General features: G+C 40.2%; 1 protein-coding gene across 2 annotated transcripts in view; it reads right to left on the bottom strand.

Moving 5' to 3' along the window:
• Positions 1 to 467: 467 nt before the first annotated feature.
• The window catches only part of THRB (thyroid hormone receptor beta), a 167,970-nt gene continuing 141,641 nt past the window's right edge, over positions 468 to 26,796 (bottom strand). For both annotated transcript variants that reach the window (XM_042816584.1, XM_042816583.1), the window contains 6 exons: positions 23,073 to 23,173; positions 17,575 to 17,722; positions 15,624 to 15,829; positions 12,475 to 12,621; positions 7,496 to 7,754; positions 468 to 5,965 (listed from right to left, as the gene is read on the bottom strand). In XM_042816584.1, coding sequence (XP_042672518.1) covers positions 5,724 to 5,965; positions 7,496 to 7,754; positions 12,475 to 12,621; positions 15,624 to 15,829; positions 17,575 to 17,722; positions 23,073 to 23,173 — 1,103 coding nt within the window. In that variant the 3' untranslated portion in view covers positions 468 to 5,723. The remainder of the gene's footprint in view (positions 5,966 to 7,495; positions 7,755 to 12,474; positions 12,622 to 15,623; positions 15,830 to 17,574; positions 17,723 to 23,072; positions 23,174 to 26,796) is intronic.

Genomic DNA, 26,796 nt, shown 5'->3' with positions numbered 1-26,796 from the left:
GGGTGAAAGACCTCTTGAGACCATCACAAAGGAGCATGAGAGCAGAGGGAAGATTTGAACAAGGAGATCTCCGACAGATAGCTGACTGAGGTACGGAAAACGTGAGGAGACAAGACGACTATTTCTCTTGTCACAACAGCCCCATCTAGACTGGGAACAAATACAGAAAGAAAGGGCGTTCCCTTGAAAACTGTAATTGAATGAGACATAAATCACAGCTCACCAAAGTGGGTTAGGTTTGGCCGATGTACAGAGCTGGGAAGTGAAAGTCACTGGCTGGGCGCCCAAGGGAGGGGAGGAGATTGGGCACGAGATAGGCAATGCAGGGTGCAGGCGGATAGAATGCGAGCAGGTCAGTGCCAACACAACACATCGCTCTGGGCCCTACTTCTGCCATGCCAGCAGCGTGAGGTGTGTGGCAGAACTGCACAGCCTGGAACAAAGAGAAGGAGAGACCAGGACCACCATTCAGTTATAAGCTTTTTCTTTTTTAGAATTCAAGCTTACACAGTTATCTATGCCCACTATATTCATAATTACATTTTAATATCTGCATACAAAAGCTATGTAAAAATTATTTTCTTCCCCCAAATATACAAATTTTCTCTTTAGATAGTTTAAAACATTTGTGATCACAGATTTTTAATATATTTTAGGCTGAAAAAATATTACCAATCTAGCATAACTCTTAACACTGCTTGCAAAAAAATACATCATCCAAGGTAACTTTTTTTTTACTGTACTGCGTAACGTTTGCCTTACCCTCAGGGCACGAAACCGGTATAAAAAAATAAACCAAATAAGCAAAACCCACAAACCTCATAGACAAAGTAAGAAGTCCTCCCACCTAACTTCATAGAAACAAACAAACAACCCAAACCACCCTTCTCTTTAAAAAAAAAAAAAAAAAGAATAACTAATCTGATGTATTCATGAGCAAACTAAAACTGAAGAGTGCTAAGGAAGTAGGAAAAGAGAAAAAGAAATTACAGCATGTCAGCTAGTTCATGCCCTGATACTATCTTCACCAACATTAAATGTGTAATTAAATAAAGTGTCTTTTAATGTTTTACATTGTGCTCAGTAATTTACATGAATTTAATCTACACCCGGGTGTTGATGTAGATTTACATTTGATTGTCTTGTGCATAAACAAGGTTAGCTTTTGAAGAAGGTAAACTGTGCAATGGACAGTCACAAACAACTTATTACCTGCACAATATTGCTTTTTGAAGGCGACATCAGTCAATGTGGATACACACGAATAACGCATACTCTTTGCATTTGCTAACATCTATACGACACACTAAAACTTTGTGGTAAGGCCAAACCTTTTTTTTTTTTTTTTTTGTTTTTTTGTTTTTAATTTTAAAGCAAAAATATACCGTAGTAAAAAAATGTGCTCACATCGCTTTGAGTCTTTAAGTGGAAAATAAATCTCTATCACACTAGAATAAAATTTCTCTCTATAAAATTTAAATACGGATCACTTCATCGCTATATCAAAAGGAAACGTCTGGCAATCATTTCCAGATGATCACAATAACAAGACACATCAAGAGGTCCTACTGCCTCTTCCTTTGAGAAAAGATAAAGGTTCAACTCTTTCAACTGCTCTCACAGTGAGAGGAGTACGTTCCTTGGTTGTGGATTTTGATTCAGTCAATGAAAAAGGTTTAGCCTTAGGAATGCTGGCTACATCTCAAAACCATAGGACTGATTTTTATAATTTATGATTCATGCAGCAAAAAGTCAATATGACACATACAGGTTAGAGTTCCATAGCATAAAAATGCATCGCTAGCAATGACATGCTCTGCTTGTGATCAACAGCCCTGTCTTGGCAGATTTCGGATACAGCTGATCATTCTGGACAGTTTTTTTTTTCACTTTCTGATGCCTGCCTCTGCAGAAGCAAGCATTTTGCTCAAGGATGGTTTTGGCTCTCGGAGGTCTAACTCTAACGCCTACATTTTGGCAGAATGTAAACAAAGATCATTATTATGCATGTTGTATGTCATTATGAATACCGTAACTTAACTGAGATGACACATGAAATGAGTATCTAAATGCGTGTTTCTCGGGGCAAAACGATGACAATCAGGTTGACAGGAAGCATTTCTTATGCAAGACCCACGCATAGATCACAAAGCAAAAACAAAGGGTATGTGGCACATGAGAAACAAGACCCTGAACTGCAGTGAAACGTGCCGTCTGTTGTTTCCCTCAGAAGGACAGGTGCTACAGACCCTGCAGACTGATGTCTGCCACTCAGATGGTAAATCCAGCAGCATCCTACAGTGACCAGAGTCATCGCAGGACTAAGTTCAGCATTCACCAGTAAGAGACTGCAAAAGCATCCTCACAGATTCTAGTTTTGCTCTTGTGATCATGTAAATCAGGAGGCAGACTGAGGAAGTCAACAAAGACACACAGAGTAAGACTGGTAGGAGATCAGAGGTCATTAGATACCAGACTAAGAGCTTGGTCTTAGTCTTCTGTTAAGGAATGCTACTAATCCCCCTTGGTTAATCAAAACCAGATTACAACGTAATCTAAAAAGCTAGAAAAGTACAATGATGGAATCCTTAGTGCTTAAAAGACTGCTGAACTTTTCCAAGTTGGATGCCTAATGGCCCATCTGCAATCATCAAACAGAGGACACTCAGTTTTCTGAATCCTGATTAGCTGCAACCCCAAACTGCTTCAGTATCAGGAAGTCAGGCCATGAGCTTGGATGCCTAAATGCAGCTTGACATGCTTGAATTCAGACATCCAGCTGTGCAGGCTGTGTTTTAAAACTTCTTGACCTGCTATAATAACCTTGTCAGACAAATTCCTGTCTGAGCAATGATTTTTACACCAGCCTGTGCAAAGCGTTTGTTCTCAGCACTACCTCAAGCTGCAGTTCTGTCCAAGGTGTTACAAGTTTCTTCATCTCTCGCTGCTTCCCCATGCCAATCCAGTAACTCTCACATTTTTTCTAACTTCTGACCTTTATTTTTTGATTAACTCAGTCCCAACACTCCCAAGTGTTCAAAAGCCAGTAGTGTGGGCCCCGGTAGTTAAAAGGCAGTAAGAAGTCTGAGTATTCACTGAGTATTGACTTCCAACCTCAACATTTAGGCTGCTGTTTTTCTTTATAACCCAGAGGATGAGAAATGTTGATCTTAATGACAGATTGAACCTCCCAGGCAGCAGTGTGACTCTAAGAAACTGAGGTTCTGAGAAATACATAAAATACTATGGAGCCTACAGTGAGGTCACTGTGATTACAACCAGGCAAAAGTGACCTTCCTTCTCCTTGGTCTTATCTGCAGCACAGTTACAAGTTTTTACACTAACTCAAGCTCACATTTAGCAAGTAAATGAGATACTCAGGCTGGTTTCAGAAGGAACTCCATGATTCTGGGAGTACAAACCTCCAAAAGATAACTTCTTGAAAGCCATTTGGGTATAGATGCTGTTTTTTTTTGCTTTACCCATATACTATCAGTGTCCTACCAAGCCACCCTCAAATCACATATTTAATACTCTTCACTTACTGCAGATGCTGCTCATCTGAGACTGTGCAGAACTGAAGACACGTAAGCTTTTCTTGTTGTGTGATCCCTTGTTCCAAAGGCTAGAACTTTTCCTGATTGTTGTCTCCAAGATGTAATGCTCTACACAGAATCTGTGCTGTTAGCACACCTTTTGAGATTGAGCAAATGGAGCCAGCCCACAAAAGAGGTTCTTCAATTTCAGCAAGCATTTAAAGACTTATTTCTGAAGGCCTGCCTCCTTGGTTCCTGCAAAAAGCCCTGAACATCCCATTGTGTTTTATATTCTCATGGAATTATGGGCATAACTCCTAAGGAATAACATCAACACTCATCATAGGTGCATATGATATCAAAGAACAGGCACAACAAGATTCCATAACCCTGACGTAGAGCCAAAAGCACTCCAAACACTTCATCAATGTTAAAGGGAAATGGAGGTGAAAAGAATGTAATCCCTGGCACAAGATACTGTGCTCCACCTATGTATTTTCCTGAGTATCGTGATCTTATGAGGAGACAAATATATAACATATGGGTTTGGACATGGGGCATGAGCTTTGAAAATCAACACATCAGTTCTAACAGTGCCCACTGAGTTACCAGGCAAATGTATCAATGAATAGCAGAGACAGAAACTGGTACAAATGAATGCACAACACAAAAGAATGTGGGAAATGAGGAAGTGCAAAACAGGTCTCTTGAGTTTCCAGGAAGAACAGAAGAATGCTTTTGATGTATCATACAAATTCAGAGAATGGTTTAATATCAAGTTTGTAAAATCCAGGGACAACAGCCCTGAATGGTGATGGATAACAGAAAGGAATCACTCTCTACCAACAAAGCCCTCATTACCGGCTTCAAACAGTCCAGCATCACTGAGTACCAACTCGCAGATTTTGGCAGCTGGACTTCCTATCTTTCAGTTCAGTTTCTGCTAGTGCAGTTAGTGGAAATAAATTATGTGAAGGAATCAAGTGAGAAACTAGCCAAAAAAAACACATACACACACCGAAGAGGGGAGAACCTAGCTGATCAACGCACATACACACACAGGAGAGGGTAAGAGAAGGAATGAGAGAGAGATGATAAAAACACGGAAATACGTTTAAGACATCTGCTGAAGATTCATAATTATATATATATAAAATATTATATATACGTGCATATAAACTTTATATATATATAAAACAAAAGATTACTGCCAAGCAATACTATTTGTACTACTGGGACAAAGCTGGACAGTCTTGAGTGTCATCAATAACACAGCTGGTTTCTGTTCCCTCTGATGGCCATCCCATACGTTTCATTCATTCACATCCCTGAATAACTCATAGGAAATACTGCTATTCTGACAAACAGCCCACTCCTTCAGAGTGCTGAATTTACCACAAACCTCAGAAAACGCAGACTTCCCTACTCAGGAAAAAGTGTATCAGAGAATCAAATCTCCCTCCTTCCCCCAACAGAACTTCCAGCAAAGTTACCTGGAGTAGTAAGAACCAAACAACCTTACCTTCCGTACACATGGAAAAAAATGATTCCGTCCCTTCCCTCACTTTGCATACACTAATTACTTGATTTATGGGGCACTGTTAAACCACATCCATCGGAACAATCCTAAGATAACGATGGTATCATGACAATGATGAAGGTCCTAGATCATAAGGGTGATCGTTACAACAGAAACAACCATAAACATTAGAGATTTCATCTCATGAAATCGTCACTAGTACCCTGCAAAGTGAGGTAACAGCAGACAGGATTGCCAGGATCAAATTATAAATAGCTGTTTAACTTGGAGGCCAATTTATTTTCTGCCACTTCAATTTATCTCCCATACTTTCCAAGCAATGATGCACGTGAGCTGGTGACCACGCAAGTGCTGGTGAATGAAACTGGTCTGTTTCTATTTTCACTGTTAAGCTGTCAAAGCATTCACATCAAAGGACTGAAGAACAAATTGCAATAGTCACAAGTACCAGCAGAAAGGGATGTTTTCATCCATGTGTATACAACTGCCCCCAGCAACCCCAAAGAAAAACTCAAACAAAAGCCCAATCCCATCTCAAGAATCAGAAGAGAACAAAAGAAGAACAAACAGGTGTGAGAAGAGCTGGGCAATGGAATGAAATGACAGCCAGTAGTGCGACAGGGGTGCAGAGGACCGCTCCAGTCTCTCTAATCCTCAAACACCTCCAGGAACAATGGAGGGAAGAGTTCTGTGGGGCACTCCACCTTCATGTGCAGGAAGCGGCTGGCATGGCAGGCTCCAATCATTCGCAGATCTGTCACTTTCATCAGCAGTTTTGGCCAAAAATGTGCAACATGGTGTTTTCTGTAATTAATGTAGTGTTCAAATGCCAGGAGGAAACCCTCTTGACACTTTTCTATCCTCTCGACACAAACAAGGCCTGGGCGATCTGCAGATACAAAGAAACAGAATTATCTTTAAAATTCATTTACTTGACGGAATATCTGATCATAAATTAGGAAAAGCAGAATTATTCTGTTGTAAGGAAAGGAGCCAAGGAATCTGGATCTGGCACAAACAATTTCTTTGACCCTGAGCATACTGTTTATTCGTGCCTCAGTATTATCCCTGATAAAACAAGGAAATAATCCCTTCCTTCTTCATTCTTTGTTTCTTTTGCCCATTTACAACATAGCTATTTGGGAACTGTTCTTGCAGTGACTGGAGCAGCACATTCTCAATCTCAGTTGAGGCTTCTATCTATATCTTACTGTAAAAAACTAACAATTAGAAGACGTCCTTGTCAGTTATCTTGCAGTTCTTTCTTATCTGTTTCACTACAGCCTGACCAAGGCTTTGATCAGATTTTGATCCTAGTAGAATAAGCATCAAAGGAATGAATTTGTTATGGAGCACCATGGAACAACAAAAGCCACAAGTTAGGCAGACTATCTGAAATAGGTCCCATGTGAGTGCTGGAAAAGCTCCTTTCATAGGTCACTCTTCAGGAGACGTTTCAGGACAGCCGATCACCTGAAATGCCTTCTGAGGCTCCCAGTTATGTATCACTGTGTGGGAACCAAAAAAATCAGAATGTTTTGACTGAGAAAGCCAAGCGCTGTGTTGCGATGAATGTGGAAACCTTCCTGTCACAGACACAGTTAATCCTTGTTAATCACTGTCTGTGTACTGTTATCCAGTGCTCAATCTTTAAAATGGTCTTAAAACAAAACCCTTCTGAATCTGCCACTGCCCAGGAACGGAATTTCCTCTTCGGGCTGGCACAACCAGTAGTGCAAAGGACCAAGGGGCGAATGTGGTCACCCCTTCCTTTCTCTTATGGGCAGGATGTGACAAGCTGAAGCATATTTGAAAATATATATCATCTGAGAAGAAAAGAAACTGTTTGGAAATGATACAAAATAGTCTGTGCTGCTCCTGTGTGACATCACTGAGAGACCAGTTAAAACAGTCCCAGTGTAAGGCTGCTCTCAAATGCCACGTAGCAAGCAGTGGTTGTGTCAGTAGGAAAACAACGAAGGTTGAACTAAGCATGTGAGACTGCTGGAAACGTGTATGAACTGTACTTCTCACCCAGTGCATGACAGTATTCAGAGGAAACAGGAACTTAGTTGTAATGAAAACTGTATCTAAATTACTAGTTTTTCAGTCAAGGCAAACTGGCTCTAAAACAGATCTTCTGATTTCTGTCTGATGATCAGCCCTCCTCCCTGTTGAGTCACTACACTGAGCAAGATGTGTTACCAATGCCACTTCTACGTCTGCCTCTCTGATTTTTTCTCCTAGCACTCACCAAACTGATTTTCTGATGCATCAGGGTTTTGAAAGAGAATTTCATTTGCATTACTCTGTTTAGCAATACAAGATCTAACATGCCCTATTTCTTCTAATGAGAGATTTCTGACAAAGAATGAAGTGTTTCAAAATGGCTGGAATGCCAATATATTTCTGTTCTCACCTGATGACATGAGCAGAACAGCCTGGAGAAGGGCAACCTCGGTGTCATCCAGGTTAAATGAAGAAAGAGACATGCCCAGGTCAAAAATGGCATCAGACACTACGCCAAGACCCCCATTTTTCAGCTGGCCCCTCGTCACCGCCATCTCCCCATTCAGTGTTAAAGTCTCACTCTCGGGGTCATAGCGAACTGCTGCTCGGAGGGACATTATCTCCATACAGCAGCCTTTCAGAAGGATGATCTGGTCTTCACATGGCAGCTGCAGAAATTATAAATGGTAAAGAAAAAGATGTGTTTTTCAAACTGAGATGATTTACAACTACAGTAAATCCACGGTCACGAATTCACGGTGAACCCAGGACACTACCTAGCCAAGTACAGACATCCTGGAAACACGTTGCTTACCAACTAGCTTACCAGCTAGTTCTTGTGCACAGCACAAAAGCCCAAGATTCATATTCCTGCTTTCAAAAAGTCCTAACAGGCTAACACCCCCACATGGAAATCTAGTGATGACACAGCTGTAGGAAGTGGCCCTGGGCAAGATATTCACAGCAAAGTGCAGGTGCTTAGGAGAAGTGGCTCAGCTTTCTGAAGCTCTTGATTCCACGGGATCTCTTTGTTCGTGGTAACATTATAGAATTAAGTCCAGTAAACCTAAAGGACATAGCTTCCTGTTTGCAAACATTTCACAAGGTGTGGAGGATGAGGCAGACCCATCAGTTGCCAGGTTAGTGGTAACAGATTGTCAGCTTTCTCTTGCATAAGGGTGAATCAAACTGAGATGGCTGAAATGGTCACTGTCCTCAGCTGTTTACCCTTCTCTCTTCCACTTTTGAGCTCTCTCAGCATACAGCTTGGCATAACCTGCAATTGGGGCTGGTAAAGGTATCAGCCATCCCAGTTAGATGCACTGTCAGCCATGCTTGATTTTCACCTGACCAAGCTGAAGAAAGACGTTTGAGAGAGTCCATCAGAGTAAACTGTTTTTTAAATAAACAGAATGAAATATATGTGTATATATATATATATATATATATATATATATATTTATCTAAAAGACACATGTTAATCAGTGGAATTCTCTGTCCATTTTAAACAACAGACAACTTATTAGGGTACGTGTAGCCTATTACAACTGATCTCCCTAGACTCTATATTACTGTTGGACAGACAAAAAATCTATGGTATAGGTCCAGCTGTTATGCTGGTGCATAACTGTGATCCTCAGGGCATATAGCAAGACTCATCTCCTTCATACTTGAAAAAAAGTGGTAAGCTGTCCAAATTGGAAGATGTAGGTTCTGTTTTCTGTAAAGCATATCTTCATGTTTACATAGGTAATCCAATGATAACAAAAGGAAAAAAAAATCACCAATGCTATTCTGAGACTGTCATTAAATGAACAGTAAAACATCACATAAATTGAAAAGTAATTCTAATTTCTATGGATTATTATTATACCTACCTGAATTGCAATTAGAAATGGAAAAAAAAACAAACAAAACACCACAATACAAAAAACACTACAGGTTTATGTGGCAACTGTGCATTCACAAAGCAATTACACTTACTTGGTGTAAAACCATGTAGAGTGGATACCATAAAATTACCTGACATGAATGGAAGGTCTTCTTGAAGAGAATGGAACTCTTCATGAAGAGAAGAGTTGTAAGTACAAAGCCAGCCACAGACAGCAAAAGCAGTTAAATCACGCCGCTATTTTTTCAGCAATGACAACTTCAACTTCAGGTGTAAAGCGTTTAATACACAAGAAAAATGAGTCATTCTGTTCAGGGCAATCACTCTGTTTGAAACTCATACTCAGCTCAGCAGTACTGTATGGAAGGCTGCACAGAGTGGCAGTCCTGCCACCAGTGACAAAGCCACTGTGACTCTGAGACTGAAGTAGGAAAGGAATACAGTAAGAAAAAAGATGTCTAAGGGCAGCCATGAGAAATAAAGAAAAGGACATGACAGAGAAAAAGTGAACAGAAGAGAAAGAAACATAGAATCATTAAGAAATGAAAAAAGGGAGAAAAAAGGAAAGGTTCTGGAAGAACTAGTTGATGCGATTGCCAAGCCACGCTCTTTCATATCTGTAAAGGCATGGCTCTCAGGCCAAGTCCCCTGTGACTGGGAAAAAGGAGACATCATTCCAATTTACAAGAAAGGAAGACCTGGGGAACGACAGGTCGGTAAGCCTCATGTCTGTTCTTTGGAAGATCATGGAACAAATGGAAGGGATATTAAAACACATGCAAGAAGAGGTGATCCGAGGCAGCCAGCACAACTTCAGATCATGCCTGACCAATCCTGTGGCCTTCTACAGCACAGCAACAGCATCACTGGACAAGGGAAAAGCAAATCATGTCAACTGGCTGGACTTTTGCAAGGCCTTTGACATGGTCCCCCACCACATCCTTATCTCTAAATTGGAGAGAGACGGATTTGATGCTGGACTATTTGGTGGATAAAGAATTGGTAGGAGGGCTGCAGTAAGAGAGTTGTGATCAACAGATCTGTGTTGACCATGTTGCTGAGGCTGATGACAAGTGGTGTTCCTCAGGGATCCATCTTGAGACATGTGCTATTCAACATCTTAATCAATGCTGAAGATAGTGAGATGGAGTGTACACTCAGCAAATGTGCTGATGACAAAAAGCAGAGTGGTGCAGTTCACACAATGAAAAGGAAGCAATGCCACCCAAAGGGACCTGGACAGGCTCAAAAAGAGGGCCCACGTGAACCTAATGAGGCTCAGCAAGGCCAAGTAAAAGGTGCTGTACATGGGTCAAGTCAATCCCAGATATATGTATAGACTGGGAGAACTCATTAAGAACAGCCCTGCAGAAAAGGATTTGGGGGTCCTGGTGGATGAAAGCTGGACATAAGCTAAACCTGCAGTCTGGAAAGCTGTTTCCCAAGCTGCATTGAAAGAGGGGTGACCAGAAGGGACAGGGAGATGATTGTATTCTACCCTCATGAAGCCCCATTTGGAATACTGCCTGGGACATAAGAAAGATATGGAGCCATTGGAGAGGTTCCAGAGGAGGGCCAGGAAGACGACTAGAGGGCTGGAGCACCTCTTATAAACTCACATCAAACTCATTAAGCGCTGCTTAGTCAATCTCTTTCATAGAAACATACAGCTCTCTCAGACTGAGCCTCCGTGGAAATTAAGAATTGAGATAATGTTTGAATGCTGCATAGGTCCCATGGGAGAAAGGAGTTTTTTTTGTTTTTTTTTTTTTCCCTTATAAACACAGCCCATGCAGTATCCCTTCTAAGAAAAAGATATGGATTAGAAAACAAAGTTAACAAGACAGTGCTCCCTCAAAAAAGGAGCAAACGTTTGTCATTTTCTTTATGCTTCAGCAGGAACTGCATGACACCTCGGGACAGCTGTCCTATCCCTTTCCATTCACTATGTGTTGTCCTTCTCTGCTGTCAAACCGTGCTGCACACAGTGTCAGGTTTACACAGTGATTCAGCTGTAAACAAAGCCCATCCTAGTTGAACTGTGCAGCCTACAAAGGTGATGCCAAACAACTCCTTGACTTCTTCAGCCATGCTTCCTGTTCAGCTCTGACACAAGTGGGCCCATGGTAGCCAGGAGGGGTAGAAGATGTCACACAGGCACTGCAGTCTGCGTGTGACTGGCAAAGCCTTCTAAATTGAAAAGACTACCTTATTACATCAGAGCAACTTCCCACCAACAAACACCAAATCAGAGGAGACAGCTTCCCTCAGACACTAGATGCTGCAGGGGCTTCCTGATCTATGGATACATTGCTTGTGTTTAAAGTCTTCATGCTTGGTCACTATTTCATGCTCTGATGGAGCCAATGTTAAGTAGCCAGTGAAAGCTATTTAAACTATGGCAACTATTGATATTTAACACTACTTTGCAGATGCAAAGTAGGGATGTAAAGACCATTAGCTGGCATAAATAACACTCCTTGATTGACCTTAAAGAAAAGAACCACAGAAGAGGAAAATACTACTTAGACTTCTTTCCTGTCTGATTGTGTGTAAGAGGAAAAAGCAGTTCTCATCCTAGGGGACACAATGAACTCCCCAAACATGGTCACACTCCAGCAGAGGCAGGTGCTTCTCTGCAGTCTGGGAGGGAAGGCAAGTATACTTCCACAGCTAGGTTGAGGATATTTCTGTATTAAAACTCCAATGGTTGTGGATCCTAAGGGACTCACAAGACTTAAAATTATTAAAATTATCAAATCTGAGTTACTATTTCAGTTATATTCACGCTGCAGTTATGATAATGTTTTTTACTCTAGGAAAAAAAAAATCATCAGCCATTGCATCTGCTCCTCCAATAAAAATGCTACTTTGCTGTAAATGAAATCAGCCTAGGGCCTCTCTACTCCTAATGTGCAGCCAAGCCTGTTTCAGTCTATTTACAGTATATTTTACATGTGAGTACCTACCTGGGATGACACTCTATTACTTAACTCCTTTATGCACTCCCTCCCTATTAAGGAAGAAAATGCCTAGGGAAAAAAAATGAAGCAAGTGTCACTCCTGGATAGGGATGTATTCCTGAATTTGGAGAATTTATTACTGCACACATCCAACTCCACACAGTACACCTGTCAAGGAGCTGAAAAGTACAGAAGGAAGCCTGTGCTGAAATATCTGATTAAACGTATAAAACATAAATCTAGATGGTCTGTTTTTGTTCACTGCTTTGCTCAAGGCTACTTGTGAAGGCACATTCAGGTCTCCAGTGAATTGTGATGAATTCTAGATGAACAAAATCAGGAGTTCAGTAGTCATGGGAAAAAGAAAAGTCATAAAAATTCAAATCCAGTTTTGATTCTCTTGTTTTTTTTCTGATTTTAAACATAGTGATTTTTTTCTTAAACTATAATCCTTTCTGTTACAGTTCTGTGCCAGTATTTTGCATACAGCATAACCATGCTTTGTAAACGAGGGATGCAAGCAGTTTGTCTTACCTCACAAAACATAGGCAACTTTTTGGCAAAATCCACCACTCTTGTAATCGCTGGTGTGATTATTTTTGTAAACTGGCTGAAGGCTTCTAAATCCACTTTCCCCCCTTCTGGGGCATTAACTATTGGTGCTTGCCCAATGTCTTCTGGCTAAGGATATAAACAAAAATATTTAAAGGAACAATCTATCTTACAGTGAGCGTTTGATATTCTAAAATATTCTGTTTGGCAAACATTACAGTTATAAGTGATACTATCTTTTTTTAAGTGATGTCCCATTATGCCACAAAATGTGGATTCCGTGAGAGAAGACTGCACACAGAAATGGGGGTCTGGCACCACCGTGCTGTGTGGACAGCTGCATCAGAGGCACAAGTAGTTTTTTCCTTGTGCTTCCATCCAAATACTTTGTGGGTGTAGCTTGTGTGCTTTTTGATTAAAAATATAGGCATGATCTTGTTTCTCACAATGATGAGAACTCCCAAGCTGGTCTAAAAGCAAAGGGAGCTGAGATGACTTGCTACCCTTAGAATATTCTCAGAGCTTTGCAGCTTTGCAGGCAATTTAACCTACTCCAAGTTCTGAAATCTTCCCCAGAGCAGATTGCCTGGTATCACTGAGCTCCAGACAATTGCCAAGGAATGTTTCCAAAACCAGGCTAAAACAACAGATGACTAAGAACTGGCAACACAAAGCTTGTCTGGATAAAATGACTAGAATTTGAGCTTGTCAGGGTAAAATTCTTGTTGAAAATCACCTTCTGTGTGACTTCAAATCAAGGCTTCTCCAAATGAGAAAAAAAAAAGCCAACAATTTTCAAGCTAACTACGGGAACACAGAATGCAGTAGGTATGATCAATATCCACAACGAGTACTTTTTATTCCATTTGCATTTTGACTTGCTCACCTGATTCTATGACAGTTTGTCAATGTTACTGTGTGTTTTTAAAACACATATCAAAGTTGTTCCTCTGTTTGCTAAGTGCAGCTTTGCAGCTATAAAATACCTGCCAAAGAATATGCAGAAATTCCATTTTGTTCATGTTAGATAGTTAAAAACTGGTTAAGGCTTAGAGAAGAATGCCTTTAAAACTGATGGATTTCATGACATTTATGTAAGGGCACTTAAACAGGAGAGGTGCTGAAGCTGCTGTTGATAATGAAAACTTGTGCTCAACATTTTTTTAAAGCAACACATCATAGAAGAGCCTTCCTGATCCTTGTCAACAATCCGAATCCAAACCTAACTTCTTTCACAAAAAAACTCAGCAGTGAGCTAATAAAATAAGCATCAATTGTAGAAGAACAATGAAGAGGACTGGGTTCAATTATCTAGGAGTTCCTCCTGCTAAAAAGCTGAAATAATCCCAGTTTTAGGCTGACTCTCCCCATCTCTGAATCTTGGGAAACTAAACCACATTGTCTGTGTGCTCATGATAAACAATCTTCATCGCTTTCAAGCACGAAGACCCAAAGCAAAAGCCACACATAACAGTGTTAGCAAGAAAAAGAGAGAACATAGCATTGCCACGGGAAAGCCAGTAGAATTCAGGATGACTAGCTAAAACCAACACACTCCAGAAAGGCAAGCTGCTGGAGAGCCATTGCCACCTACCTCACCTCAATAGAAAAAAATGTCCAGACCTCCAGGGAGCTCCCACTGTTGAAGAACCAGCCTCAGCTGCCAAAGGGCTGACCCACTGCTGCTGGGGTGTGCAATCAGCTCCTCTTGCTCCCCAACAGCTTCTGGCAGGGAGCTTTCAAAGCCCTCTGCCTGGAGTTGTCAAGCCATCCTGGACTTCTGTGCTCACTACAAGGTGTCAGTGAGCTCCCTACACTTACCTTGAAACTGTAGGGCTTCAGCATGTGAGCCCTGAAAAAAACAAGGAGGCCCTGGAGCACTGGGAGTAGTTTGATCTGGCCTAGGAACCAGCTGTGGAAATCACAGCTAATTTGTGAGCTGCCTGTTACAGCTGTCATCCCTGCCTTTGCCCCATCTGACCTTTTTCCCACTAATCCTGTCCTCACACCACCTCATGCTCCCCTTTTTATTCTACAGCAAGTGACACCAAAAAAACACTACTGTCTGAGTAATCAAATGTGATACCACAGCTGATGATACAATTTCAGCTTCTTGGCCTGTTAAAAACAATGCAGGAAAACTGGAAATCTCTCTGTTGCTTCTTGCCAGCAACCACTGGCTGCATGTTCTTGACTGCACACTACTGTGAACATGTGGCCATTTGTATAGAAATTGCTACTAGAATTAACATAACTCTGTAAAAGGGATAAGCTGCTTTGAATCTAAAACTTATCTTAGCAATTTAACAGTGGGTCATGATTCCCATTGTGGATTAGGCAGTAGGAGCCTGTGCTTGCAAAAAAAGAATATTTTCTACCTGATTTGGTATACACAGACTGTTAAACATGCCTGTGAATTCCTGACATTTAGTCTGTAATCCCTCTTTTGTGCTGCCTAAACATTCCGTATTCTGCACAGTTTTTCCTTGAAATCTGAGTTAGAAAAAAAACACAACACACCCCACGCATTCTTTTTCTAAGCTTAAGCATCACAAATCACAGATTTTCCTCAGCAATACTCTGAAGATTCATAATTTGCAAACCTGCAATACTATATAGTTCAAGTATCCTCCTGCTATCATTGAAATTTATTTTTCTTTGTCAAATTTAATTAATGTATTCCCTTTGGAACAAGGAAACAAAAAGTACAACTTATTAATTAAAAATGTCAACTTCCATTTTAAATTTGCCACTGTTTTCAACATTTAAAATATTTTGCATGCTAGTCCCAAGACAATGACTACTATATGTAATAAATAAATAAAAGATGTATTATACATTATAGATGGATATTGCTGTTAATCAGAAGAGAATCATTTTTTTCACTTTTTCTTATCAAAGAACATTAAAAATATCCAGCTGTGTAAGCCTTAACTCATCAGAAAGCTATTTATCTATTAAATACACGGTCTGATCAAATACTGAGACTGAGCCAAGAATAAACAATCTTCAGTTCTTCATATAAGTCAAAACACTGGCACATACAACAGTGGTTACAATGCTGAGCAGGGATTTCAGAAGAAATCAAGGAACTTGACTTCAAAAGCAGTGTGAATGTCTGCAGTCCCTACCAGAAATTTCCTTTTCTGCTTCCAGTGGCTTCCTTGTGCATTGGTGGCCACGTGTGCTTCGGTGACAATTTTGATCAGCTCCCATTCCTCATCCGTTGGTTCTGGTTTGTGACCAATTGTTTTCTGCAGCTCCTCCCGACGCCTCTTCTCTCGATTTTCTTCTATCAGCTTCCTCTTTGCCAGACGCTTGCTGTCATCCAACACCACTAGCAGGGATAAAAGCATACAAGAATGGCAGGAGGTTATTAAAGTTGTCTGGACTTTGGTCTTTTCTATCTATAGCTGATGTACTAATTGATTACCAACACCTTAACTAATGATAGAACGCTTTGAGTTGAAGGGATTTTAAAGATCACCTAGTGTACCTCTACCATGGGCAGGGCTGCCACCCACCAGCTCAGGCTGCCTAGGGCCCCATCCAACCTGGCCTCAAAAGCCTCCAGGGATGAGGAGTTTCTCTGTGCAGTCTGTGCCAGGGCCTCGCCACTCTCATACTGAAGAATTTATTCCTTTCATTCATTCTAAATCTCTTTCAGTTTAAAGTTAACATCCCTTGTAAAAAGTTGGTCTTCCTTCTGTATACAAGCTCCTTTTAAGTACTGGAAGGCTGCAATGAGATCTCCTGGAAACCTTATTTTTTCCAGACAGAACAAGACCAGCTCCCTCAACATTTCTTCATAAGAGGTGCTCCAGCCCTCTGATCATCTTAGTGACTCTCCTTGGGATGTGCTTCAAAAGCTCAACATCTTCCCTGTGCTGGGGGCCCCAGGCCTGCAGATGGAGCCTCACGAGGGCAGAGCAAAGAGAGACAATCACCTCCCCCTCTGCGGGCCATTCCTCTTCTGATGGAACTCAGGATACAGCTGGCTTTCTGGGCTGCACGCACACACTATCAGCTCACATCCAATTTTTCATCCACCAGAATCCCTAAGTCCTTCTTGCAGTGTTGCCCTGAATCTATTCATTCTTCAGTCTGTACTGAAGTTTGGAGATTGCTGGCTTGTCTGCCACTGCTCCTCTGACACACCTGTATGTGCCTTCTACAAACGCCTCTCTATGGTACTGATAACTGCCGGTCAGAATTAGACTCAGACAAACTTCTCATTCTGCACAGCTCCTAAATGGCTGATGCTCAGTACTGTCTGCTGTGTCCAAATGAGCTGGATTTGAAATGATGATCCAGAATCATTCCGTTCTCTCTCCTTAAGTACCATCTGCCTTTGATGAAATTGCTTCACTTCTTCTGTTTCATTTTGTACAGAAAATGCCACACATTACATTATAACTGAAAAATGCTAAGTTGGAATATTTTTACTTTCTTTATTGGCTCTAGTTTTTTTGTTTGTTTTTGTTTTTGCAGAGGATTACAATGGCAACAACCATTAACAATAATGCATAGGGGATTTACATGAGTTCCTCACATTGCACTAATTGAAGTTATTGGTGTAAATCCTTGTGCAGTGGCAGGAAAAGAAGATTCCTAAGGGTTAATCTTACAGCCATATGTTCTAATTCTTTAGAATGAGAGTCAAATTATTTGCAGATAACTTCTTCGGGGCTAAAAATAAAACAAACAACTGCAGGATGACTCATACAACGACATTCAATTTCACATCCTCCAGAATTTTCTAAACAAGACATTTTTTTCAAGCAAAGTGTCCATCCAGATGCATTTCTCCCTCTTTTCCTCCTAAGAGTTAACATTCCTATTGTTACTCAGTCCAGTAAGGCCAGAAGAAGGTGCACTCTGGTGAAGCGTAAACAAAAAATTAGAGCATTCAGAAGTGGATTGCTGCAATGAGCATAATTCTCCAGAACAAATGATTAAAACCAAAAAATGTTGGCAGTTCCACTCCAGTTTAACAATCTTCACCAATTAACATACTTTAAGCAAATAAAAACATAAAAAAAAAAGAGAGAAAACGAAGAAAAAGAGAAAAAATATACTTACAATCTGTTGCCATGCCAACAAAGATGCATTTTTTGAAGCGACATTCCTGGCACTGATTTCTTGTTACTTTGTCTATCACACATTTTCCTTCATATTTACAGGAATAGGTTGGATGGAGGTTTTTCTGAATGGTTCTTCTGAAAAATCCCTAAGTGCAATAAATAAATACATTGGAAAACATAACTACTGTGTAATTTTTTCAAATTGGTAGCCAATTTGGTTTGGTAGAAATGTACCTATGGATGCAGCATAAAATGCTCCATTAAGCTCTCAAGGAGGAAGAGAACAAAACATTATTATAGATTATGGCATTTCTTTTCAGAGTTTCAAGAGACATCTCCTCCCTAAAAATTAAAACATATAGGCACCTGAGATATGTAAAAGCAGAAGGAAAGTTGTCTTGAGGAAGAAGAGACTGATTACGTGTTTTCAAGTCCTGCATTTCCATGTGTAAATTTTATTGCTGATTTGAATTAGTTTTTATTTTAAGCCCCCTTCTAAATTACACAATGATTTCAAAGGATATTAGGAGACACATGCAATTAAAGGACAGCTTTTGCAAATAGCAAAAATGGTGGTGTATAATTAAGTGTAACTAGAGGACTAAGAATGAACAGTTTTACTCATGTCCTTCCACTGAAGTAAAACAGCCAACCAGCCAACCAAATCTGGGCAAGGCTATGAATTTTGCAGTCAAACACTCAACCTTTGAATTAGGTCCTAAATAATGGATCCATAATTCTGAAATGATATGCATTTCTGAGAAAAGGAATTCATTCATATTTCCCACAGATGTCTGTATTCAAAACAAACATCACCAACAAAGACCTCCCTATGCATATTCTACCTATCTATAATAATATATGTACAGCCAATTGCAGTTGATAGGAGGTCAGATCCTCAGCTCACACGAAGTAATATAGCTCCAATGAAGTCTCTGATTTGAACATACCACACACCCTGGCCTTAGGTAAAGAAATCAGATACAACTTCTCTCCAAACATTGTAGACCTAATTTCAACATGAGTTTTCTCACAGACTTTGGCAAGAGCTGGATGAAGCATCCAAGAGCACAGTAGTATGGACCAGACAGACTGCTAAGGGCAGAAATTTACTTCACTTTCCACCACTGTTTGAGACTGTCTACACTTAGCAACACAGTTTGGAACTGCCTTGACATAAAGAACACACTGAGATACTGGTCCAGTTTGACTGGGGCCACTGTGAATAGCTTCAGTTTCTTTGCAAACAATGGTGAAATCCAAGTGAGATGGGATTTTATCTAACATACAGTCTCTTCAGCTCAGATTTTAGTTACTGAACACCTTTTTACTTCACTAAGCAAAAAGTCTCTTTTTAATCATATTAAATAACGCAAGGTAAAATCTTATAACAGTAATATCTTTTAACGCAGAACATTTAATTAAGACATACAGATAAATCTACATTTCAGCTTGAGCTCCCAACTCCTTCAAATACACTCTCATTAGAATTTTATCTTATGACAACCATCTTGAGCTAAGAGCAAAATTCTTTTTTTCTTCATAACAAAAAGACCTAAAATCTCAATTAAATTGAGCTGCATAAAGCATAGATATGAGTCTTTCTAAGACTGGGATCTGTGGGGTTGAGTCAAAATCCAGGAAGTCAATAGTAAGATGTTCTTACGTGGAGTCTGGATCTCAAATTCTCATCCTCCCAACTGGGCTTGGATCCACTCTCTACCCTGTGTCAAATTCCTAGAGATGGGGCCTGTTCCTCTCCTTCAGGAAGATGGCTCTCAACACTCAGGTGCACTGGCTGACTTCTAGTTACAGCAAGAAATGGGGAAACCTCTGATGAATCTCTGAAAGTGGTACTGAACTTCTGTTTTCCAAACTTTCCATGAAACTTACTGTAGCTCAAGTTTAATGATTGTTAACACTTTTCATCACACATATGCTGTATGGAGTCCAGCTTTTTATTGTTCCATAGCTTTGCATTCCTTACATTTTTTTTGTTGTTAAAAAACATCTTTGACCATCACTAGATACAATGTGATAAGGAACTTGCTCTCCATATTGTCCAAACACATCAGATCACCATTTCTCTGCCTTGAATCACTTCCAGCCTTAGTCTTGGTGACTGCACACAAATTTATGTCACATTTGTTTCTTGCACTTTGCTCATATATGCACATGCATAAATAGGCGTGCACAGATCAGCTACGAGAAGACCTTAAAGACAGTCTACTATCTGTCCCCCTGCTATAGGCAGAGTTGTCACCCACTGGATCAGTGGCCAGGGCCCCATCCAACTTGGCCTGGAATTCATTCAGGGATGGGGTATCCACAACTTTTCTGGGCAACAACTTCCAGTGCCGCTTCACCCTCTGAGTAAAAAAAATTTCTACTGATATCTATGTCTCCTCTCTTTTAGTTTAAAGCCATTTCCCCATTGCCCTATCAATATCAGACAGTTGGTTCCTTTCTGTTTGTAAGCTCCCTTCAAATAGGAAGGCAGCAATGAGTCTCCCCAAAGCCATCTTATTTCCAGACTGAATAAGATCAGCTTCCTGAACTTCCCCAGCTCCACAGGAGTTCTTTAATCATCTTCATGGCTCTCCTCTGCAACTGCTCCAACTGCTCCATGTCTTTCTGAAGATCACCATTCCCAAGACAGATACATGGAGGACACCAATTGTCGTTGGCCTCCACCAAGACACAGATTTGTTGACACAACCCTCTGGTTACAACCGTACAACCAATTCCTTCTCGACCAAATAACCCACCCTTCAAATCCATACCTTTCTAATTCAGAGATATAAATGTGATGTGGGACTGTATTAAAGCCATTGCAGAATTCTAGGTGGATGACATCAATCTCTTTTCCTTTATCTAGTGATGCTGTCATTCCATTGTGGAAGGCCACCAGATTGGTCAGGCATGATCTGGCTTTGGTGAAGCTGTGCTGACCGTCTCAGATCATCTCTGCTTCTTGTACGTGTCTTAACATCTCTTCCAGGAGAATGCGTTCCATGATCTTCTCAGGAACAAACGTGAGGCACACTGGCTTGCAGTTCCCTTGGTCTTCCTTTATCCCTTTCTTAAAAATTGGAGTGATACCTCTGTTTTCCACTTCAGGCACCAGGGATACATGTCACCAGGCCCCATAGACAGTCAGTCTCATCAGGTGGTCTTGATCTTGCTCTCTTTTTACAGAGCGATGGATTTTTATACCCTAACTCTTGCCTAGAGGTTCAGGGACCTCTCTTGAGAGAAGTGGGAAGTCTGACTGCCAATGAAGACTGGAGTCAAAGAACTTGCTGAGTATCTCTGCCTTCTCTATGTCTGCTGTTACCAGTTTTCCCTTCTCATTTAGCAGAGGAGGTCCTGGCCTGTCCTTGGACTGTTTCTGTTGACCAATGTACCTCTTCTAATTTTTCACATCCCTAGCCAGGTTCAGTTCCACCTGTGCCTTTGTTTTCCTGCTTCAATCTCTGTATGACCAGATTACATGCTCGCATCCTTCCCAGGCCACATACTCCTGCTTCCATTGATTGCGTACTTCCTACTTATCCCTCAGTTTAACCAGCAGGTCCATGCTCAGCCATATAAGTTTCCTGTCTCCTCTGCTTGACTTCTTATGCTGGGGGATGGAGAGCTCTTGTGCTCTCAGACCGGTGTCCTGAAAGAGTTGACAGATCTGTTCCATTCCTTTGAGAGACAGTTTCCCAGGGGATCTCATCTAACAGTTCCTTAAACAGCAAAAAGAGTTAGCTCTCCTGAAATTCAGGAGATCTTTGTCAGATCCATATTTTCCTTTCAATTTATTCTCTGCATGCACTTGCCAAAAGTAAATTTTTGGTTATCAGCCAAAATAAATTTTGCTACAAAATTAGTTTTCAGTGGAAGCAACTAGTAAATGCCAGATTTTTGAGAACTGATTACACCCAACTTTGCTGATAATTCATACAACTCAAAATGTGTATGTAGATCCTCCAAAATGTGAGTTGAAATTGTTCACACAAAATAGCTGTCAAACCATTTTGTACAGTTAATACATTTGCAAAAATAACAAAACAATGCAGTCTGGAAGCTAACTGTAAGTTGGAGAAAAAAATTAATTACTTGTTGCAAATTGTCAACTTGGCTCTTTGTGCATGAAAGCATTATTTTAAATTATACATCAGAAGATATAAGTAGATTTGTTACACTATATTTTACAATAGCTGGTGGGCATAAAAATAAATACTTCAGTTCAAATAACAAAGAAACCCTAGCAGGAAATATGGCAAGAAATACTGCTGTTCAGCTGGGAGCAGAAGCTATTTCATAATGCCACACCATTGCTTACTTGTCATTGTATCTGAATTAAGCCATATTCCTGAGTTTTATGTGTTGTTATTGTCTGGTATATGTGATATAAATATGTAAAAATCACTTGACTGGTTCCACAATTTTTCTCACATATAAATATTTTTCAATAAATATGTATATGTATAAAACTGATGAATATCACTACAAACCTCCTACACACAGGATATTTAAGTCTTTGCGCATTTCATAAATGTATCAAAGTGCAATGCTGTACAACAGAAGAAACTACTTCATTGCTGTTACTGTGATGTGGGGATATAATGCCAATCCAAACCCAACGTTTCATATTCAAATATTCCTGACTTTGGAGACTAACAAAACATGACTTCTGTGGTTCAGTCCCATGACACTAGTGCATGACATGTGTGGTTCCATTTGTTTAGAAAAAAATTCTTTTTCTGTAGGAAAGAATAGCTTTCTTGCAGGATCTCAAGCCACCAGGCAAATTTATGGCAGTGAAATCACGCAAAATGTGCCCGATCATGTTATTCATTTATTTTTTTCATTTGCTTGCCCAAAGCAATCTTTTTTTTTTTTTTTTTTTTCATGTAGCTTTAGAGATGAAAAAGACTGAAAGCATATTTTAATATGCTTAAGCTGAAGAAGTAAAAAAAAAAAAAAATTAAATCTGTTTTAACTTTGTGATGATGCTTCCTGAAGAGATGGATGTTACTGTCACATGAGCATGTGGAAGAGATTTTTGGTTTTTGCTCTTTGCAGTGATGAGATACATTTGAATACTGTTCATCACCACAGACTCGTCATGGCCATAGGCAGAATCTCAACTATTGCATAAAGAGTTTCATTGAAGTTCTTGTGAGGATGCTGATGTACACTGGCCAAGAACACGGTCAGAAAAAAAAACACTAAAAAAAGGGAAAAGAAAAAGCTAACAGTTAACAACAAAAGACCTAAATTCTCTGTCTTCTTTTCAGAAGCAAACACTGTTAAAATCAACTATATTCCTTATGTATATGCAGATCAGCAGCACAGCCAGATATGGCTTATCATCAGTACTGGATGTTCTTATTCGCTTCTAATCTGTCTTTGTTTTATTTGGTAGTACAGTTCAGGAAATCTGTATAAATGGAGAAGCTGGAGAGCTATTTCTGATTCCCACCTTCCCACCATGCCATTTACCTTGCAACCTTCACAAGTGATGCAGCGATAATGATATCCGGTGGCTTTGTCCCCACATACTACACATAGCTCATCCTTGTCTAAGTAACTGGGTATATACCCTGCAAAGAAAAAGAGGTTGTGGCATGTAAACTCTATATAAAATGATATGATACATTTGATATAAAAATATTGTATTAACATTCACTGCAGATATTATCTACTGGCCCCACACTTCTCAACTCACTGGATTTCCTGAATAAAAAGCTCATGCTAACAATATCACAGAAGTATTTAAACGTTGTATGCAGTATCTTCTACTTTTCAGATCGTTTCAGCACCTGCTGGTCAAGTGGGAAAAGGCATGACATAACTGCTCTCTCCTGAAATAAACAATAGCTCAGAAAAACAAATATATTCATTTTTATATCAAGGGCTTTGATGTGAAAAATTAAGTAACAGCAAAACATAGAGTCCACTTCTCTTTCTGTTTCTGAAAAACAACTGTATTCTGAGTTAAGATGCCAGGTTGCAAAGTGACTCAGGGACATGCTAGTAAGAAACATTTACTGACAGTGTATTTGTTTCAAAACAGCTCTGCAGGTGTGGCTGAGAAGTACCAGCAACAGATCGCAAAAGCTGCATAGATTATACCTTACCTGGGTGTGTTCCACTGTTGCATTTAACATAGCTTGAATTTAGGGCAAAATAGGTGGGCATTCAAATATGTGTGTGTGTACGTATATGTGTGGGAATGACGTTTTCTCTTCTGAAGTGGTTCATCAGACACCCAACGAGTGAAATCAAATATTACTACTACAAAAAACTGTTGGGAATGCTTGGTTCTTTTCCCAAAACATCATTAGTTTTGACAACATAAGCATATTTTTGCTCTTATGTAAAACAAACGAACAAAAAAAAAACAAACACAACAATTCTGATGTAATGTAATGTACTGTAATTCTGAACCAAAGAGAACTTTCAAATGTAGTAAAATACAAAGCTTTCAAAGTAAGAGTTTCCATAATTTACAATTCAATGGAGTTATAGTACATATTTTTTCTTAATGAAAATCCTCTCTGTATGCAAAGGTCTAAGATTCATTTTGAGAGGAGAGAGGGAAATGCAGCTATTCATTTAACACTTGAAAATTATTGAGGTACAGTAAATTCTTCAGAGAATGACTGAGAGGCTGAGGCTGGAAGGCTCCTCTAGAGATCTCCTGCTCCAACCTCCCTGCTCCAGCAGGGACATCATAGGTCAGGGTCATGTCTGAGTTCTGACTGTCCATAATGATGGAGACTCTCTAACTCCTGTGAGCATTCTGTGCCCTCACAGTAAAATAAGATTATTTTATTATTCTTGTACGGAATTGCCTGTATGTTTATTTGTGCTCTTTACCTCTTGTCTTGTCATTAGACAACACTGAGATGAGTTTGCTCCGTCTTTATCACTCAGCCCTGTCAAGTTCTTTTTTACACATGGATAGGATCCCAGTGAATGTTCTCTGTTCCAGGCCAACCAGTCCCAGCACTCCCAATCTCTCCTCCTATGTCACACTCTCCAGACTCTTCTCTACCTTTGTGTTTTTACTGGACTTGTCCCACTGTCACCACATCTGTCTCATACCTCAGAGTCTAGACTCGGTCCCAGCAATGCAGGCACATCTCAGCAGTGTAGAGCAGAGGGAAAGCTCACCTCCCTCATTCTGCTGGTGATGACCCTCCTAATTGAGACCAAGATGTTGCTGGCCTTCCTCACCTCAAGGGCACTCTGTTGGCTCACATTCAACTTGTTGCCCACCAGGAATTCCCAAGTACTTCTCTGCAAATCCCCTCCCAGCCAGCAGGCATCCAGCCTTTACTGCTGCATTTATTCCACCCCAGGCAGAGGAACTGCTATGTCCCTTTGATGGACCTCAACAGATCTCTTTGTCATTTCTACAAACTGTTTGGGTCCCTCTGAATGGCAGCACACCCATCTAGGACATCAGCCATCCTTCCCAGCATTGCATCACCTACAAACTAGCTGAGTGCAATTTATGAGTGCAACTGGGACAGTCCTTTGGACACAGCTGGCTGGGACATTATTCCCTCCATTGCCTTGCTGCAGCTATCAGCAGCATGAAACATTAAAGCAGACTCAAAGTTTGCTGCCCCGCCATCAGCACAGCTTGGTGCAGCTTGGGGACTTGCATGGAGATCAACCAGCACTAGGACTCAGGCACCAGCAGGCTGTCAGAGAATGCTGCCATGGGGATGGCTGTCATCTTCCTATGACTAAAACTCAGAGTAAGCTCAGTAACAGGTGGCTTAAAGAAAGTGCTTTTTTAAGACTACACTTGCCACAGGTTCTACAGAAAGAAAAGTCCTCAACAGACAGCAAATACTTGAAATTACTTCAGCTTAAATTAAATGAACTTTCCAGGGCTGATTTGGAGAAAGGAAGAAGAAACAAGGCAGGAAGTAAGTGTAATGTCTACTTTATATTTTTGAGCATAATTCTGAGAACCTAAAATTACAGGAAACAAATACACCTCTTAGGTAACAATGTGAAACAGAGCCCAGTTGCCTGCATCATCGATTTACTAATACTCCTACCATATCAGTCTACAGTATGGCAAAATATTAGTTCACATTTAAGTTACATTTCTATATTAAAAACTTGGGTAAAGACTGGTGGACACATGGCTCTGGTTCCTGACCTTGAGGGAAGAGAGACAGCAGGGTTTTGGTTCTAATTTACATCATGACTGCTAACGGACATTATGCCAGTGGAGGATTAGCAGAGGCTATTATCCCCATCCCACCCTCCTTTTGCTCACACAACACACACTGCGTGCAGCTGACACAGGAGGAAGCAGGCTCAGCAAAGGGATGCAGGATTTTCTACTAAATTTTTTGTAACAATCAATGACTTCTAGTTACTGTTATTCATAAAAGGCAGACTTAGTTTAGCACTGACTATGCCCTCTAAAATTCAGTATCGCCAGATTTGCTTCCTCAAGAAATACTTCTAAATTAAATGCCTTGATATTTCATTAAGCATATAATCTGGTTAGCACTGCTCATGTAATGGCAGCTTTGTTCTATTGGAGCAGCAGGAGATGACTTGTTTAAACTGCTTCCTTAAATATATACAGCAGCCTGCACATGTGACTCATGATGTCCATTCTCGGAGTTTCAGGACTTTATCCTACTCAGGAAACAGTTCTCATTCTGGCTGGAAATAAATCCTCTACAGGCACTCTAAGTTAGAAATTAAAAATGGAATCACTACATGTAAGCACATTCCTAACTGTTCTTTTATCAGGAGTGTTAATTGCCTTCTAGTTAAATTACTTAAATCTAAGGTATCATGTTCATCGTTTTTACAGGATTGTCCCTATGACACGAGAAAAACACATACCCTGCCCTCCTTCACTGACTCAGTGGAGAATGTGGATAGAAAAGCTTCATCCCAAGAAATCACTGGCAATAAAAGTACTCAACAAGCACTTTCTTTTTTTTCTGTTAAAAATCTGAGACCAATAGCCATACTTTTTTTTTTTTTTTTTTAGTGCTCCTTCCAACAGCTAATGGGGTCAGAAGTGACAGGAAAGTAAGAAAATTGGAGCTTCAGCAGTTTTTAAAAAGACTGATGCTTCAGACCAGCAGACCACACCCGAAGGGATAAGGGAAAATCAGTTCTTGCAAACTGTAACATCCACTGTAAATAATTCCTAGGAGTTGCAATTCCTGGGTAG

This window comes from Centrocercus urophasianus, unplaced genomic scaffold, assembly GCF_019232065.1.
Source record: "Centrocercus urophasianus isolate 14NV4802_14NV808 unplaced genomic scaffold, USGS_Curo_1.0 seq_16, whole genome shotgun sequence".
NCBI lineage: Eukaryota > Metazoa > Chordata > Aves > Galliformes > Phasianidae > Centrocercus > Centrocercus urophasianus.
This window is presented reverse-complemented; position numbering and strand designations above follow the sequence as displayed.